Below are 18,046 nucleotides of genomic sequence, written 5' to 3'. Positions count from 1 at the left end.
TGTCCAGTGCCAACAGTCTCGCAAGCTGTCATGCTGGCCGGTCTGAAGCGATCACAGCGGTGTTGAAGGTGGACGAAGCAGTCCTACCTGGACCCAGCGGCACCCTCTGTGGACATGGTCTGCAGTGGTGTTGGTATATTTGTATTGCTGTTGCAGGTGATAGACAATAGATGATGCTGACATGGATATTGTAAGCTTTCGCAACAACCAGGGCATGCTGCCATGCTTGCAATCAGCCGATAGCTTGTTCTCTCTGCACTGCTGACAAATTACGAATGCTAGAGATGCAGTTCAAGTTGATTTTTATATTCATAACCTCCATGAGATGCTTCCTGACACCTTTTTTGCCATTCTCCAATGAGCTTTAGTGCATCTGGGCATTGTATACAAAATACAATAAGCTCATGAGAGAGAGAGGGGGGCGTGTTTACCTGTGTATGTGTGTGTATTTACACAGAAAAAAGATAAAAAGGACAAGAAACTGGTATGAAATTATTTAAGTCAGTGTTCAAGAACACACATGTATAATTACTGGCATACCTAATGTTTCGCTATTTCTGTGTTAATTTCAGTATTTAAACATACTAATTATCTTTTGACCCATGACAGGATTATTGTTTTATTTCTTGCATACATCATTTTGTTACAAGTATTACAAGTATTACAAGTATTACTAGATGAAAGCAACATCAAGTATTGTGTGATGAGTCATACTACACATGCCTACATCTGACTAGTCACACACCTTAAAATAACTACATATGATAAGTCATACTATGAAAATACTACATTAGAACTGTACACTGGTCATAACAGTAACCTGCTATATAAGAACTATGATTAGTTATGCGTTAAATATGTCAGAACAATATATTTATCATCAACTCCCACCTCCTATTTTCTTACAAATCCTTGCTCTTCATTCAGTCCTTCACATCTCACCAATCCTTGTTCATTGTTCAGTATTGTAATACCTCTCTGTACGAGTTTGATTTGTTCCATGACTGAACTCGCCTTACAATTTACTCGTTTTACAAATAAATTTTCCCCATTGAAATTAACTAAAATATAATAGATCTGATCCCATCTCCACAAAACCACTCAAAATTTATTTTTTATGGGTTTTAAAACAGAAAAGGTGTAGTTACAAGTAAAATGACAATTATAAAAATGAGAATGCGAAAGAAATATGTAAACTGGTTTTATTAATTGAATTACCTTAAAGATGGGATGATTTGTGTGCTAGTACTATAGATTTCTGCTTGTACTTCAAGACAAAAATTTGCACGAGTCTTAGCTCATACAGTAAATCACTCATAGAATGGGGCACTCGTATTGCAAGATTCTACTGTATTTTGCCCTACATCCTTACTCCTTCTCTAAACATCCCTCATTCTCCCCACACACTCTTGCAACCTCGACTCACCAAACCCTTCCTGTTCTTCTGTTTGCAGAGTCCACTATCATACCTTACCTTATCATCACCATCTTTCTGGCTCTTTCCAGCTTCACCCCCATTACTCCAAGCCACTCTTGTATAATGTGAGTAGCCAAGTATTTCCTTTACAGAAAGAAACCTGCTCCAACCCTTTCCTTCATATTTTAACCTTTTATCTCCTACAATAAAGCTACCTCCCTCTCCACTGTAGTCCCATTCAGTTGAAGGAGATCTTAATCTTGTGGTCTACAAGGCAATCTAACTAGTGATGGTGCCATGAGAAATGCATTGAGTATGCTATGTAAAGTGGTTGGCATTAGAAAGGGTATTCAGCTGTACAAACCACCCCAAAGCAGACATTAGAGCATGGTGTAATCTTCCAACTTGCTGGACCTTTCAGACTAGTCAATCTATGCCAGCATGGAAGAGAGAGAGATTAAAAGATGATGATGATGATGTTGATACAAGACTACAAGAAAATTAGTAATAATATAAAACACAATGTCATAACTTTATGACTAAAATCAACTCTCAAAAACAGAAAGACATAACTGTATGAAAAGGTCAGATTATTAAAATACTCACATTTAAGACAATATAGGAGTCACCCTCATAGAACAAACCATAATCCTTTTTAGGCCATTCTTTGACTTTGAATTTCTGCAGAAATAGAAAATAAAATAAAAATAAGTAACATATAGTAAAAATACACTTAACTATGTACATGTCTGTGCAGTGAAAAAGTGCTTCTCAACCACATGGTTTAGGTTTCAGTCCCGCTGCAAGGCACCTTGAGCAAGCGTCTTCTACTATAGCTCCAAAGCCTTATTAAGTGGGTTTGGTAGAAGGAAACTGAAAGAAACCCATTATGTGTGTGTGTGTGTGTGTGTGTGTGTGTGTGTGTGTGTGTGTGTGAGTGTGTGCACTGGTGTCTCGCAGTCTTGATGTTGTGTAATTATTATAAATTCATGTAATTTATTTCCAATATTCTGTGGAAATGTATCTGGCCATGGGGAAATATTACCTTGCTTAGAAACAGGTAAAGGTTGATAACAGGAAAGGCATCTGGCTGTAGAAAAATCTACTTCAATAAACTATGCCCAACTCATGCAAATATGGAAAAGTGGACATTATGATGATAACGACGTCTATGAATATGTATGTATGTATGTGTGTGTGTGCACATGTGTGCATGTGTGTGTTTGCTTTCTGTTCAGATTTATCAAACTTTAACCAACCATTAAGCATTAGGAAGATGTATAAGAAATTAAATGAAGGCAAAAGTAAGAAAGAAAAAGTGAAAGAAGCTGACAGGGAAAGCGAGTAAAGAAACGAGAATAATCTGTTCTTTAATGCCTCCTTTGCATAACCTGTTCCACTTTAAATTTTAGAAGTATTTTCTATATAGCCACATAACTCCCCGGGCCGCAACCCCCTTAATTATTATGTGTGGGGCGCAGTTGAGCGAGAGACCAACAAAACTCCTTGTAACATCAAAGATGAACTGAAGGCAAGGATTATGGTACCATTCACTAACTTAAACAAGGAGACCGTCCAGAAGAGCTGCAGGAGATTCCGAAGTCATCTCAAGGCCATATATATATATATATATATATATATATATATATATATATATATATATGTCAGTGTGTGGGTAGCTGTACACATGTGTATGTAAATGATATTGGAAATAATGCTGATGTCATATCTTTTCTTTCTTAACCTTGTGATCTGAAGAAATAAACACTGAATATACATTCAGGATTCCAGAAGAAAAGCAACATAAATAGACAAGCAATGCATACAAATCAGGAATGATATATATATCTGAATACAGGTGCAGGTTTGGCTGTGTGGTTAAGAAGTTTGCTTCCCAACCACATGGTTTTGTAATCTGTCACCCTATGTAGCACCTTGGACAAGTCTCGAGCTGACCAAAACCTTGTGAGTGGGTTTGGTAACGGAAATTAAAATAAGCCTTATATATATATACTAGCTGGTGTACCCGGTAATTCCCAGGGATAAAGGTGTTCTATTGAAACGCCTTATTACTCTGATATAAGAAAGCAACTTGATATAACTGCCACAAATGGTGTATTTTCCATCACGAAAAAGTACAAAAAACTGTCAGCTGGAGGAGGATGAGAGATTGTTGCAGGTTGGTGAGAGAGATTGGTGAGAAAGATTGTCGGAGGTTGGTGAGAGGTGAAATGCAGAATTAGGTCGGCTGATTGTGAGAATCAAATATTGATCGCTTCGCTAAAATCTGCAGGTGGTCATTTTCCTTGGGTTGTTTAAATAAAATATTAGTAATATGTAATAGATAGAAGGATCCATTGGAAGGGCCCTATTATCGATTTTTTCAACAATCTAAGTATGTCACAAGGTTTCCAGACATGAGTTCTACTCATGTGTCAAATAAAGTATAAAAGCGATATTGTCTGCAAAAATTAGAAATAGGACACACAAAAATTCAATATTCAAAGTAATTGAACATAAACAATGAAATGGGTTATTTCCCTTGAGTGTTTAAAAAAATATTGTACAGGTGTTATGGATTATTTCCCTTGGGTGTTTAAAAAATAATTATATGAGGTAGATCAAAATCAATAAAACGATGTAGGAGGAGTTAGCTAACAACGCCACAAACAAACACACACCGATTTTCCACACATGTAGTATATATATATAATAATATTAGGGACAAAATCCAAAATTACAGGTAAAAACTCAATTAAAATCAAATTATAAAAAATTAAAATTAAATTGAGCTTTATAGATAAAATATATATAAAATATATATCTTTTTATTATATTTATCTTATGATATTTACTTTACTTTATATTATACTCATTTATTGTGCTTTTAATTATTAATTTTTCTATATGTGATAGTGGATTTTCATTGATGAGTTCTTGAAACTTGGTTATTTTCCCTAAAACTATATATTTTATATATATATATATATATATATATATATATATATATATATATATATATAGTAGAATAACAAACAGAGAGTCCTTGGTATAATATTACAGTATTAGATATGTGAAAAAAATGAAAAGAAATAGCATTTCTGATAATTTTGCCACCTCAATAATTAGATGTTTATAAGCTGTTAGGTGTTTACAAAAGGTGACTCACGCCTAGTAACTTATGAAAATCTAATTATTAAAGTGGAAAAATTATCAGAAAAGCCATTTCTGTTAATTCTTTTCAAACACACACACACAAACACATGTTGGTGTGTCTCTTTGTGTCTTCTTGTCTTGACAATAGAGGTAGACATAAATGAGTATCTCAGTCATACAAGCCATGTCTTTCATTTCCAATATTCTGTGGAAACATGTCTGGCTACACGGAACATGACCTTGCTTGGAGACAGGTGAGGGTTGGCAACAGGAAAGCCATCCAGCTGTAGAAAATCTTACTCAATAAATTCTGTCTGACTCATGGTAAATTGGACATTAAAATGGTGACGACAATGATGATACATATGTACATAGGTACATTAGTATTACATTACTGTTAGTATGATGGTGTGTATACACACACATATGTTATATAAAATCATAGCAGTCACTCAAAAGTGAGTATGATTTGATAGCATGTGACATAATTTCACTGATTGTTTCAGGTGACTATGTAGTTGCGAGTAGACAGAGATACCTTTTCAGCCTTCTCACACTGCATCCAACAGAACATTCAGAATGTGGTAGCTGGAAGGAGTGAAGGTTGTATAAGAGACCATAACAGGTGAGTAGAATGAAGCAGCATGGAATAAAGTGCCTTCTTCACAGTCACAGTATACTGTCTTGTGTGTATCTGTTCCCTCACTGCTTGAAAACTAATATTCGTTTGTTTACATCCTTATAATTGAGAGTTTCAGCAACATGAGACTGACAGAATAAGAGAGGTCAGAATAAGGTAGTGAGCTGGCAGAAACGTTACCCCTGCCGGGCGAAATGCTTAGCGGTATTTCGTCTGCCGTTATGTTCTGAGTTCACATTCCACCGAGGTCGACTTTGCCTTTCATCCTTTCGGGGGACGATAAATTAAGTACCAGTTATGTACTAGGGTCGATGTAATCGACTTAATCCCTTTGTCTGTCCTTGTTTGTCCCCTCTGTGTTTAGCCCCTTGTGGGCAATAAAAAAAATAAGAATAAGAGAGGTAATATTTATTCCCACTTAAACATGGATATTTTGTTAGAACAAACTTTACTGTAGTAGATATCACGAGAGAAACTCTCAGATAGGCTTTTGGTGTGGAATGCATGCTTGTTTGTAAATATAGCCAGCAGAGAGACAAGTCACCACCAACTCCAGTACTGAGACCATCAGATCATGTGATTTCGATCTTTCATGATCTCATCAGTGATGGACACTCGACTGCTAGAGATAGCAGTGACTCGGCCTCCCACCAGCAATATATAGAAAATCCATGCCTGAACAGGCACTGATGTCGCAATTAGCCAGTTAGCTTGTTAAAATATATATATATATATTGGTGACAGAGGCAGTATCAATACTGAGAAGTAATAGTTATTCAAATTTAAATGCGGATGCTCTGTTAGAACAAACCTTACTGCGCTATATACCATGAGAGAACATTCACATTTAAATGGGAATAAATATTACCTGTTGGTCTTAATACTGCCTCTGTTGCTAATATATATATATATATATATATATATATATATATATATATATATATATATTGATAGAATAAGTACTAAACTTCGAATAAGTACAGGGATTGATTTGTTTGACTAAACTTTTCAAGATGTTCTAGCATGGCTGCAGTCCAAAACAAATAAAAAAATTAACGAGTAAATATAAAGATCCATGCCTTGGGAATAATAATAATAATAATAATAATAATAATAATAATAATAATAATAATAATAATAATAATAATAATAATAATAATAATAAAAAAAGAAAACCATAGCACTTATAAATAAGTATTCACAACATACAGGTATAGCTGTGTAGTTCAAAAGTACACTTCCCATCTACAAGATTTGAGGTCCAGTCTTACTGTATAGCACTTTGGGCAAATGTCTTCTACAATAGCCTTAGGCTGACTGAATCCTTGTGAGAGGATTTCATTGATATTAACTGAAAGAAGCCTTGTGTGTGTGTGTGTGTGTGTGTGTGTGTGTGTGTGTGTGTGTGTGTGTAAATGTATGTAGCACTCACACTCATGATACTGTGGTTTTAATTCCCAGACCAACTGTACATTGTGTTCTTGAGCAAAATGCTTCATTTCACATTGCTTCAGTGCACTCAGCTGTAAATAGGTGATTCTGTGATGGACTAACCTTCCAATCAGGAGGAATATTGGCCTGCTCACCTTAGCCAGCAGAGTGGCATCCTTAAAAAGCTAAAACAATGTGAAATGCATTGTGACCAGTGATGTATAACAATATCCAATAGTCTGGTCGATATCATGATCACATGATATATGTGTGTATGTGCATGTCCATGTGTGTATATGTATTTGTGTCTCTTTATTAAAGACATGTAGGCATGTGGAATTTCATGATGCAACCATAATATACTATAAAGTATGAGAGTATTGTAGTTCACTTGAAGCATTGTGTACAGTTTATAGCAGAGACTCCATCTAAGAAGGAATTGTAATTCCGAAATATCATTGGATATAGATAACCAAATTACAACAGGTATATAGTCCATTTTTTGTTTTATAGTGCATTGTTGTACCATTCTAAACTTTTTATTCTTTACTATAAAATACATAAAAATTTTTTATGAGTCAACACCACATCCTACTGTGTTAGCAGTGCTCTTCACATTATTTTGTTAAGGTTATTTCTACAGAAATTATAGCCAGCACAGAGGCAAGTGTGGGTTAGATGAATGCTGATGAAGTGGAAAAAAACCCCCAAAATATGGCATATACACTCATTACCCATTTTGTCTCTGATCTCATTGTTTACATCGAAAGTTTCAATATGAAATGTTGTAGCAAAATTCAGCACTGGCTATATTTCTGTAGAAATAACCTTGACAAAATATTGTGTCTCTTTCTCTTGACAGAAGTGTGAGGATTGTAAACAATCAGCAACATCATACAAGCAGTGTCATTCTTTTCCAATTTTCAGTGAAAACATGCCTGGTCAAAGGGATATTATATTATCTTGCTTGTAAACAGACGAGGATTAACAACAGGAAGAGCATCCAGACACAGAAAAATCTACTTGGCACTGCATATGTATTATGTCGAGCATTTTCAACTCAAAATTGAGAAGCTAAACAAAACACTATTCATACCCAAAATACTACAATGAAAGCACTTCTGATAACAATAAAACTACAGAACAATATTATTATTACTGAAGATGACCAGTGTTTTCATTAAGATAACTGTTTATAAGAGATATACATACAAAGAGAACTATAACTACTGTGTGGTGTTTAATTTTTATCAAAGAATGTGGGATGGAAACAAGATAGAAAGAGAGAGAAAGAGAGAGAGAGAGGGAGATGGGATAGGAGAAGGAAATGATTTAACATTATCACAAGTGGTTGTTGTTTAGCCTTGGGCTAGTCCTAGTCCTGCAGACATACAATCAAAACTCATTTTCAGTTATAGCAATCTCATTATCTCATTTTTGACCATATTTTCTGGCATACAAGTTGAATTTTTCAGACAAAAAATATGGTAGGATGACTAATACAACAAGATGATTTTCAAGAACTAAAAATTCCATGTGAAATACAGCAGGATTTGGAAAGGTATTGATGATGTCTGAATATTTACACTAAATATGATGCTGACTTGTATACCAGGAGTTAGAGGAATTTTTCTCATTTCAGACCATATTATCAGATGTATCTTCATATTTTCTTCTTTTAAGACAGTAGTGTTCTGTGAGATTTGACTACTTTTTGCAAGTTGAGTGACCATGTATGATCACATAGGAATAACAAAATGATTAGAGGAAATTCATGTTGAAAACATGAAATTCCCTGTTTGTCAACTGGGGAAATGTAGCCAACTTCAGCTGGCCTCTCATGAACACAACTGGAACTGATCTAAATGGAATAACTCCACTTCACCCGTGGTTTTGGCAGTAGAGATTTTCTTTGGGATTTTTTTGTTTACAAAATGAACCGACCATGACATATTCTTTCTTTCAGTTGTAGAGAGGTTTATGTGCCTCCAGCAAATGAGTCTGATGAGTAGTCTATACAACTAAGCACTTTATAGCTCACAGTCCCAAATATTTCATGAGGTGCTTTTGTGTGGCTGTTCAAGTTAAATTTTAGCTCTCATTTCTAGCAATTGTAGGTACTATTTTGCACCCTCATTAATTGATTTTACCTTTTTGGTTTTAATTGCTATAGCCACTTATATTATAATGTATTTAATATATTATCATAATATCTTATTGTATGTTATATATATATATATATATGTATGTATGTATACACACACACATGTATATGGGATAGAGAAATAGAAGAGAGATTCACCTACCTCAATTCTCCAGATCAAGAGACCAACTTCTTTTCCAACATGATGCCAAGCTTCCTCATGTGATGCTGCTTCTTCTGCAGAAGTTAAAGAATAATAGTGTCAAAGTAACAGTTATATATATATATACATATACATATACATATTCAAGGAGTACCCCCAAAATACTGAATTTTGCAATATTATTTTATTCACCTAATTTTACATGCTTGCACTTTTATTGCCTTCAAATTATTCTATTTGAAGCAATTCACCAGTTCAGACTTGTTTTCCACTATTCAAAGCAATTCTAGAACTCTTGCAAAGTGATGGCTTTTAATGCCTTCATTGTTTTGTTCTTCAGCTCTTCCACATCTGCAAAATGTTTTCCATTAAGGACTTTTACCATTTGGAAGAACAAAAAAAAGTTTCAGGGAGCAAGATCAGGTGGGTAAACAGAATCATGCTATTTTTGGTCAAAAACTGTCTTACACTCAAGGCGGTGTATAAAGGTGCATTGTTGTGGTGCCCTCTTTGAAGAGACAATTCGCAGCAGAGTCCCTCAGGGAACTGTACTGAGACCACTACTGTTTCTGGTGACTCTCCCAGACATACTCTCAACCACAGGTGGTCAAGGACTCCGGTGACATCCTAAAACTACAGAAAGACCTGAATGCAATATACAAGTGAGATGATGAATATAATATACAGTTAAATACTGAGTAGTTTCAAGTGTTTTATTATCAGCACACATGCAAAATACACAGGACCAGTGGGTAGTGCAATCCCAGAGTCAGAGCTGGTGGCCTGGGAATCCACACAAGTAATAATGCAAAATTTCATGTGCATATTACTAGGACAGAAACGTTGTGCAGAAGAGTGACAGCAAAGGCAGTGAGCTGGCAGAAACGTTAGCACGCCGGGCGAAATGCTTAGCGGTATTTCGTCTGCCGCTATGTTTTGAGTTCAAATTCTGCTGAGGTCGACTTTGCCTTCCATCCTTTCGGAGTCGATAAATTAAGTACCAGTTATGCACTGGGGTCGATGTAATCGACTTAATCCCTTTGTCCCCTCTATGTTTATCCCCTTGTGGGCAATAAAGAAATAAGAGTAACAGGTTGGATTCTGAGCATTATTCAGAACAAGGAAAAAGGATATCATGCTACTCCTATAGGGGACATTTCTTCTCAGTCTTATTGATTATTGCTCTCAACTGTGATTGCCACAAAGTGTCAAACTAAGAGTGAAACTCAAGGCAATCAAATACACAAAGGAGATTGATTTGTTGCAACAGATGAATTACTAGGAGAGTCTAAAAGAATGGAGACTCTACTCCCTAGAGAGAAAATGCAAAGGATATGCAGTGACACATATATATAGAAGGTCCTAGAGGTCTACTTCCCAACTTTAGGATTGAAAGCTATACCAAACACTGAATTGTACACCACTGTATAGTATCAAAGATTTTGTCTTCTCCTCCTAGAGCAAGGACCCAGTACTGTGACGGCTAAGATTTCAAGGGCTCACAACTTTTCAACACTCTGCCAAACAACCTCAGAGACCTGTGAGGTGTAGTTGTGGATGTTTTCAAAGAATATATGTCAAATTTCTATCTGAGGTACCAGATGAATCGACATTGTAGCAGGAAAGACAAAGAAAAGCAGCTCTGTCTAGCTTGCTATTTCACCAGAAATAGTTCCAGAGAGAAAATCAGGAAGTGAGTGTGAAATAAAAACCAATCACACTAAAGGCAGTACTCCAGCATGGCCACAGCCTCTGGCTGGAATTTAAAAAGAAAAAGAGAGAGACACACACATGTACAAAGAGAGAGAGAACAAGCAACGGTGTATAGGTATATACCAGATAGACACAATGTGTAGATAAATCCTTTCAGGAGAATAAAGTTGCTTTTTGGACCCTACTCCCTTCCTTGGTGTAGCTTCTTTTGTCAGACATTCATGTGGAGCCCCTCTTCTTGGATATCTGGGTCACCAGGACCAACGAACAAGCTGAATTTCCCTCCCATAGGCTCTGTGTGCTGATGCATACTGGATAGTAAGATAGTGTGTAGATCTTGACTGGGTTGCTGTTGGCACTCCGTCGCTTACGACGACGAGGGTTCCAGTTGATCCGATCAACAGAACAGCCTGCTTGTGAAATTAGCATGCAAGTAGCTGAGCACTCCACAGACATGTGTACCCTTAATGTAGTTCTCGGGGATATTCAGCGTGACGCAGTGTGACAAGGCTGACCCTTTGAAATACAGGCACAACAGAAACAGGAAGTAAGAGTGAGAGAAAGTTGTGGTGAAAGAGTACAGCAGGTTTCGCCACCATCCCCTGCCGGAGCCTCGTGGAGCTTTTAGGTGTTTTCGCTCAATAAACAATCACAACGCCTGGTCTGGGAATTGAAACCGCAATTCTATGACCGCGAGTCCGCTGCCCTAACCACTCGGCCATTGCGCCTCCACCTTGACTGGGTAGATAGTGAGATATTGAAAAGACAGACAGATAGCCGGACAAATAGATAGATAAGCTAACAAATAGTATTTAATAGTTGCTTATTCAGAGAAAGAAAGCAACAACAAAACACATCCTTGTGACTTCAAAGGCCAAGATATAGTTATTTATATATCAAATTTACTGAGATTAAAACATTCACACAATTCCCATCAGTGACTTGAACATACAAACTTTGAGTTGACATTTTAACAACTTGCAGCTGCAGCTCTTTGATGATAATGATGAGAATGAAGATGATGTAATCAAATACAATCCTACTCATTTTTACTTGTTTTCTTTAGTATTCAGTTTTTCCCCAATCTTTCTGTGCATGTGAGTCTTTATTTGTTAAAAAAAAAAGTCCATTGCAGTATTGTATATTGTATATACACACATAAAATATACTGCCTTACGTGGCTTACACACACACACAGAGGCTCACATGTTCAGAAATATCTTTGAGACTGTATTGTGTGATGTGTGAACGCGTATATTTAATCGATTTGTCCATACTTAAGACATATCATAAGCTTAACTGGAGAGACTCAATGTAGTCAGTCGACTTACTCAAAATAACAGCCAACGTCTCTCAAACCACACACATGTGTGCACATGCACACTGGGTCATGTAACTGGTGGTATGCTGCCTAAAGTTTTTAAAAAAAATGTAATCATTATAGCTGACTATCTTTGATCACAGGTCTGCTTAACCAAGGGAGATTGAGGGTTAAATAAAGAAATACACACACACACACACACCCAACAAACAGCAAATCAGAGGTCACCAAAATATTTAAGTTAAAATAATACGTTCACACATACCCACACTTTAAATGAACAGAAAGCTACAAACATGCATACATACATACATACATACATACATACATACATATATATACATATATACATGTAAAAAGAAATGAAATACTGGAGAAAACAAAACAGAGTAGGTAAGAAAAGGATGAGAGAACAAGAAAAGTCTATCATTAATCAGCACTTACTTTTGACATCTCTGTCCATGCTGGAGCCAAACAATGCGAGATTAGTGTCTTTCCAGTCATACTGCTTCTGTTTACGAAGTCCTAAAGGAACAAAAAAAAAAAGAAACAAAAAAAAAAAGAAACAAAAAAAAAAAAACAGATCAATATTAAGATCAAAAATAAGAGTAATTTTTTTTTTTTAATAAACCAAAAAATATAAAGAAATAAAAAAACATACAAACAGTTAATAATTTTTTACACAGTTTTTGAAATATGTGTTTATGTAATTATTTCAGGACATTTTGTGGACAAAGAGGAGCCATGAAGAAAGAATAGAACAACCACAACATGTTCTCTATTTAAATTCATGTTTTCAGTTCTTAAACAATTATACATGCGCACACATACATATTATATATATATATATATATATATATATATATATATATATAATTTATTCTCCGGATTTTTTCCCTTATGAGGTTTTTTCACGCTAGCTACTTGATAAATTCTTATAAAAGAATTCATCCTATTATTAAATTTATATATATATATATATATATATATATATATATATATACACACATAAAAGTGTATGTGAATATACACATCTGTAATACATGTATATGTACATATATACATTTAGTATTTGATCCATAATTTTTACACAAACAATAAATTGCTTGTGAAAAAATTTACTTTCAGAAACACGCTTTAACAATGAAATACATTTGAAAATAATGAAAGAGTTCAAAAAATAAAAAAATGTATAGTCTGTCGTATTGAATTCATCATCATCATCTGTTTTATTGTTAAAAGTTTTAAACGGAACATGGTGCTTCCAAGGAAAAAAAAAAAGGTAATAGAATGTCAGAAAAATGAGATTAATGATGTAGCTTGACTCTGTAATCACAAGAAAATAAGTGTTCAAGCAAAATAACAAAGTAATAGAGAATGTTGCACTCGAATTAGTGAATTATTTGGACAGCTTGTGTGGTTGTGTGCAGATGAGAGAGAGAGTTCAAAAGAATTAGTAGCAATTTTAGTTGTTTACGCTGTCTGATAGTTAACAACATTAGATATGGTGTATGGCTGCATTTGATTATTTTGTATTGAATATATAAGTCTTTCACTCCTGTGTGTCACTCACCGCTATCTGTTTGTGACAGTTCATTTTATAAGATAACTAACCACATCAAAGCTCAAGTGACTTGCAATCAACAACTTTTGACTCTGCTCCTGTGTCACCCAATCATAACCAGATACAAGATAAGGCAAACAGGCTGGCAGTTGCATCCTTTGACACAGAACTGAGGATCAACAGGAAGACCAACCTGATGATGATTAGCACCTTTAATTACAACTCAGCCAGAATGGATAGCAAGCCCATGCCTTTACTTACCTTAATAGCATAATTGATACATAGAGTAACACAGAGAGAGATGTCATACTTGAGTGGACAAGGCCAAACATAACCTTCACCATTCTCAAGAACATCTGAGCTTCCAGAGAAATTACCATAAAAAAATAAATTGCATATCTTCAGCTCTAATGTGAAATCCATCCTCCTCTATGGATCAGAGACAGAGATAAGAATCAAAAAGATGCTGCAGGTGGTGTAGATCTTCATTAATAACTATCTGAAGTGTATTCTTCAAGTTAGATGACCAGATAAAATAGGAAATGAAGAGCTGTGATAGAAGGTGGTGGTGGTGGGAAAGGTGCCAGTGGAAGAAAAGATCCTGAAGCACAAGTGGTGATGGTTAGGCCACACTTAAAGGTAATCAAAATCCTGAATTATATGCCAGGCCTTGACCCTTGAACCCACAAGAGACGTAGAAGAGAGGACACTCTAAAAAACAGATGGAAGTAGGGTAGTGAGGCAGAACTGAAAAAGCAGGAATCCAAATAGAGAAAAGCAAAAAAAAAAAGAAAAGACAGCCAAGAGTTGAGAGGAGTGGAGGAAAGTTGTCAATGGAATATGCTCCACAGGAAATGAAGGGCTTAAGTAAATAAGCAGATTCACTTATTTACATTGTTTGATAGCTAATAACAATATGAGTGCAGGTGTGGCTGTGAGGAGATAAGAAGCTTGCTTCCCAATCACATAGTCCTGGCTTCAGTCCAACTATGTGGCACCTTGGGCAAATATCTTCTACTATAGCCTTGGGCCGACCAAAGCCTTGTGAGTGGATTTGGTAGATGGAAACTGAAAGAAGCCTGTTGTATATGTATATATATATATATGTATGTGTGTGTGTGTGTCTTTGTGTCTGTTTGTCCCATCACTGCTCGATAACTGGTGTTGGTGTATTTACATCCCGTAACTTAGTGGTTTGGTAATAAAGACTGATAGAATAAGTACTAGGCTTAGCTTTAAAAAAATAAGTCCTGAGGCTGATTTGTCAACTAAAACCCTACAAGGTGGTGCTCCAGTATGTCCACCATCAAATGACTGAAACAAGTAAAAGAAAAAAAGAATGAACATCTGTTGCAATGTATGATTATGTTCAGTTCTTACTCATTGAGTGTGAGACTGTCATTTGCTTCAGCTTGTCACTTGACATTGCCTGTCTGTGACTTTATATTGTGTAAGCTGCCCTAAATCAAAGTGTGACTAACTGTGACCAGCAACTTGTTGATTCATTAATATTTTTGCTGATGTCAGTCTATGAAATTGGTGTGTAGTTGTTGAGTGTCAGTGGTTAGTTTGTCCATTGCTCAAGTTCAAAGATCCTGTTTCCATTTACAAAAACTTTCCTAATCGGAAAACAACTAGCTTGAGTTCAAACTGAAGCAGAGATATGCTACAGCAAATTGCTGCAGGTTCCTGGTGTATACAATATAATTGGTGTCATTTGGCTGTCTGTTCAATGTATAGTAGTTATCATGCCCTTCCCAACTTATGGTTTAGTCAGTGGGTAGGAATGTATCATGGCCTTTGCAAGCAAGAAAGAGAGAGAGAGAGAAAGTGGAAGTAGTTTTTATCTCTAGATGTGAGCAGTATTCTGATGCGAGTCTTAAGCTCTGTGAGAGGGGTAGCAACTGGTTGGTAGGTGCTTAAATATTTTTGGGTCTTGAAGAAGAGAGGCCTAGTCTCTAGGGTGCAGTTTTAGCAATTTTATGCATGCGGTTAACACCAAGAAAGACCTGCTTCCATTGAAAAAAATGCTTTAGGGTAACCCTTCTTTTTACTGCATATTTACAATATTTACATTTATATTCAGGTTTGATAAGTTTGATTTCCCAGTTGTCATCAGTGTCTTATACGGTGGTCTCAGACTGAAATCAAACTAAGAACTTAATGTTAGCAGTCCACTGGGTTAGTAAATAAGGAAACTTATTACGAAATATACAGGGTGTACACAAAGTCTGGCTACATGGATTAAATAAAATCATAGCATAAACAATTAAATATAAGAAATAATAATTTCTTAAAGTATGTGTTAATCCCCATGTGGGTACACGGAGTAAACAAAATCATAACATAAACAATTAAATATAAGAAATAATAATTTCTTAAAGTATGTGTTAATCCCCATGTGGATACATGGAGTAAATAAAATCATAACATAAACGATTAAATATAAAAAATAATAATTTCTTAAAATAGGTGTTAATCCGCATGTACCCAGATTTTGTGGACATCCTGTAGATTCCTAAACTGTATCCAGAATGGAATAATTTCCTCGTCAAAGAGCAAGATACCTGATGGTGATTGAGGATCAAAGTGGTTGAAGTCTAGTTTGTATATAAATATTGTAAATATGTACAGTAAGTTCCAGTGGCAGGTAAATTATAATGCTAGTAATTATACTTTACATAGGCACAAGGCCTTAACAGCAGCTTTATATAAAGAAAAAAAGGTGTAGTTAATTATATTGATTTTAGTACTTGACAGGATTCTTTCATTTTAACAACCCCACAAAAAGACAAAAGACAAAGCTGACTTTAGTAAAATTTGAACTCAAAATGTAAAGAACCAAAACAATTACCACAAGGTATTTGTTGTGTTTGATACCATGGCTGAGACATTTGAGCTGAAGTTTCATTTTTAAAAGTCTTTATATGACAAAAATTTAAAAACAAAAAAACCATACTTGAATAAAACATTTCATGTGAAAAGCATTTTGTCACATGAAAGTGAATTTTTTTTGTAACTAAATTTATAACTGTTAACAAGTTTTGTATGTAATTTCTAAAAAAAACCACTGCCGCCGCCGCCACCACCACCACCACCACCACCACATTCCTGCACTCAAGGCTATCACTGATTCATTGCATTTTTGATGATGTGAGGGACGAGGGAATGTCTGGAATAGTATCTTCTGTACAGAAACAACACAACTAAAAAACCATCATAGTCACTATGGTAAGCCTTCATTGAACCTTGGATGGTGACTTCAAATATATAACATTCTTAAAACTATAACTCAATAATCTGGTTTCGTCATTGAAGCCAGAAAATACTTCAGATTAAACTACAGCGGACATTGATCATAACTGCAATATATTACAATTTTAGTAGAAAGTGGGTTATACATCTTTAGATTGTATACCTGACTTTCTACTATAAAATTAAAGAAATAGACGGAACGCTGAACTCCAGACTAAACAACTTAAACAACATTTATTTGCTTGGTAAAACATACATATCTTTAGTTATACATCTTTAGAGGTGAGAATAACTAGCTGTCGAGTATAAGACCGAAAGATGTAGAGACAGCTTTTAAACATACGTCCATGCTCAATCGCTGGCCAGCGAGAAAGAAAATGAATTGAGCGGGAAACGCTTGCTTGTTTAATTCTACGCATGCATAAAACTACGCATGCGCAGGCATTACTACACAATCAATGTCTTACTTTGTCACAAAGTGAATAAACCTTATCATAGCATCATCGAACCACCACCAACTCATAACAGGTTTAACTGATATCCTGCTTCTTTTGTATTTTCCTTTCAAACAAAACAGATATTATTGCTAGAAGTTGGCAACCAACCTTTGCTCAAGACATACAGTCAACCCTTGGGATAAATACTGATTGTTTAATATGCAACACAATGGCAACTCTGATTAACTTTACACTGTCATTGTTTTATCATCATCAATATTTTAACATCCTCTTCTCCATTCTTGCATGAGTCAGCTAGAATTTGTCAGAGGATGTGACTGAAGATTCTCATGGACAATTTCAGAAGACTAATCTAAGTGATGGTAGTGTGTACTCTATGGTGTGTGCCTGTTTAGTCCCAAATTAGCCTTCATCTAGCAGACATCTAGTCAAAAACATTTCTATCACACCCATTTGGTCTTTTACTCCCACAAATCTAATGTACCCTACCTTTTTTAAAGTAGTAGCATGTGATTTAATGGACATTTCCTTGGTACATCCAGCAGGTGGGTGACTGTGAAGAAGCCTGCTATAAATGGTATTGGTATTCTTTAGTGGTTTAGTAACAAATAGCAGTACCCATGACCATTGCAGATTATCTAGACTATAAGATATATATATAACATTGTCAGTATCAATGTTAAGTTTGAACATCTGTAAACAGACAGCTACAAGAGATTTGGAAGTTATTTCTAACACATTGAATAACTACAAAGAGACTCCTTTATTTGATTCAAATGAAACTT

The 18,046-nt window shown here is 35.4% G+C and overlaps 1 protein-coding gene across 1 annotated transcript in view; it reads right to left on the bottom strand.

Moving 5' to 3' along the window:
- The window catches only part of LOC106871065 (gelsolin-like protein 2), a 54,024-nt gene that overhangs the window by 19,621 nt on the left and 16,357 nt on the right, over positions 1 to 18,046 (bottom strand). Inside the window, exons 2-4 of the mRNA XM_014917334.3 lie at positions 12,429 to 12,509; positions 8,951 to 9,024; positions 2,024 to 2,098 (exon numbers count right to left, since the gene is read on the bottom strand). Of these exons, the coding sequence (XP_014772820.1) occupies positions 2,024 to 2,098; positions 8,951 to 9,024; positions 12,429 to 12,509 (230 nt within the window). The remainder of the gene's footprint in view (positions 1 to 2,023; positions 2,099 to 8,950; positions 9,025 to 12,428; positions 12,510 to 18,046) is intronic.

Source organism: Octopus bimaculoides, chromosome 5 (assembly GCF_046866305.1).
Source record: "Octopus bimaculoides isolate indiv1 chromosome 5, ASM4686630v1, whole genome shotgun sequence".
Taxonomy (NCBI): Eukaryota; Metazoa; Mollusca; class Cephalopoda; order Octopoda; family Octopodidae; genus Octopus; species Octopus bimaculoides.
Note: the sequence above shows the minus strand (reverse complement) of the source record. Positions and strands in the feature narration are given on the sequence as shown.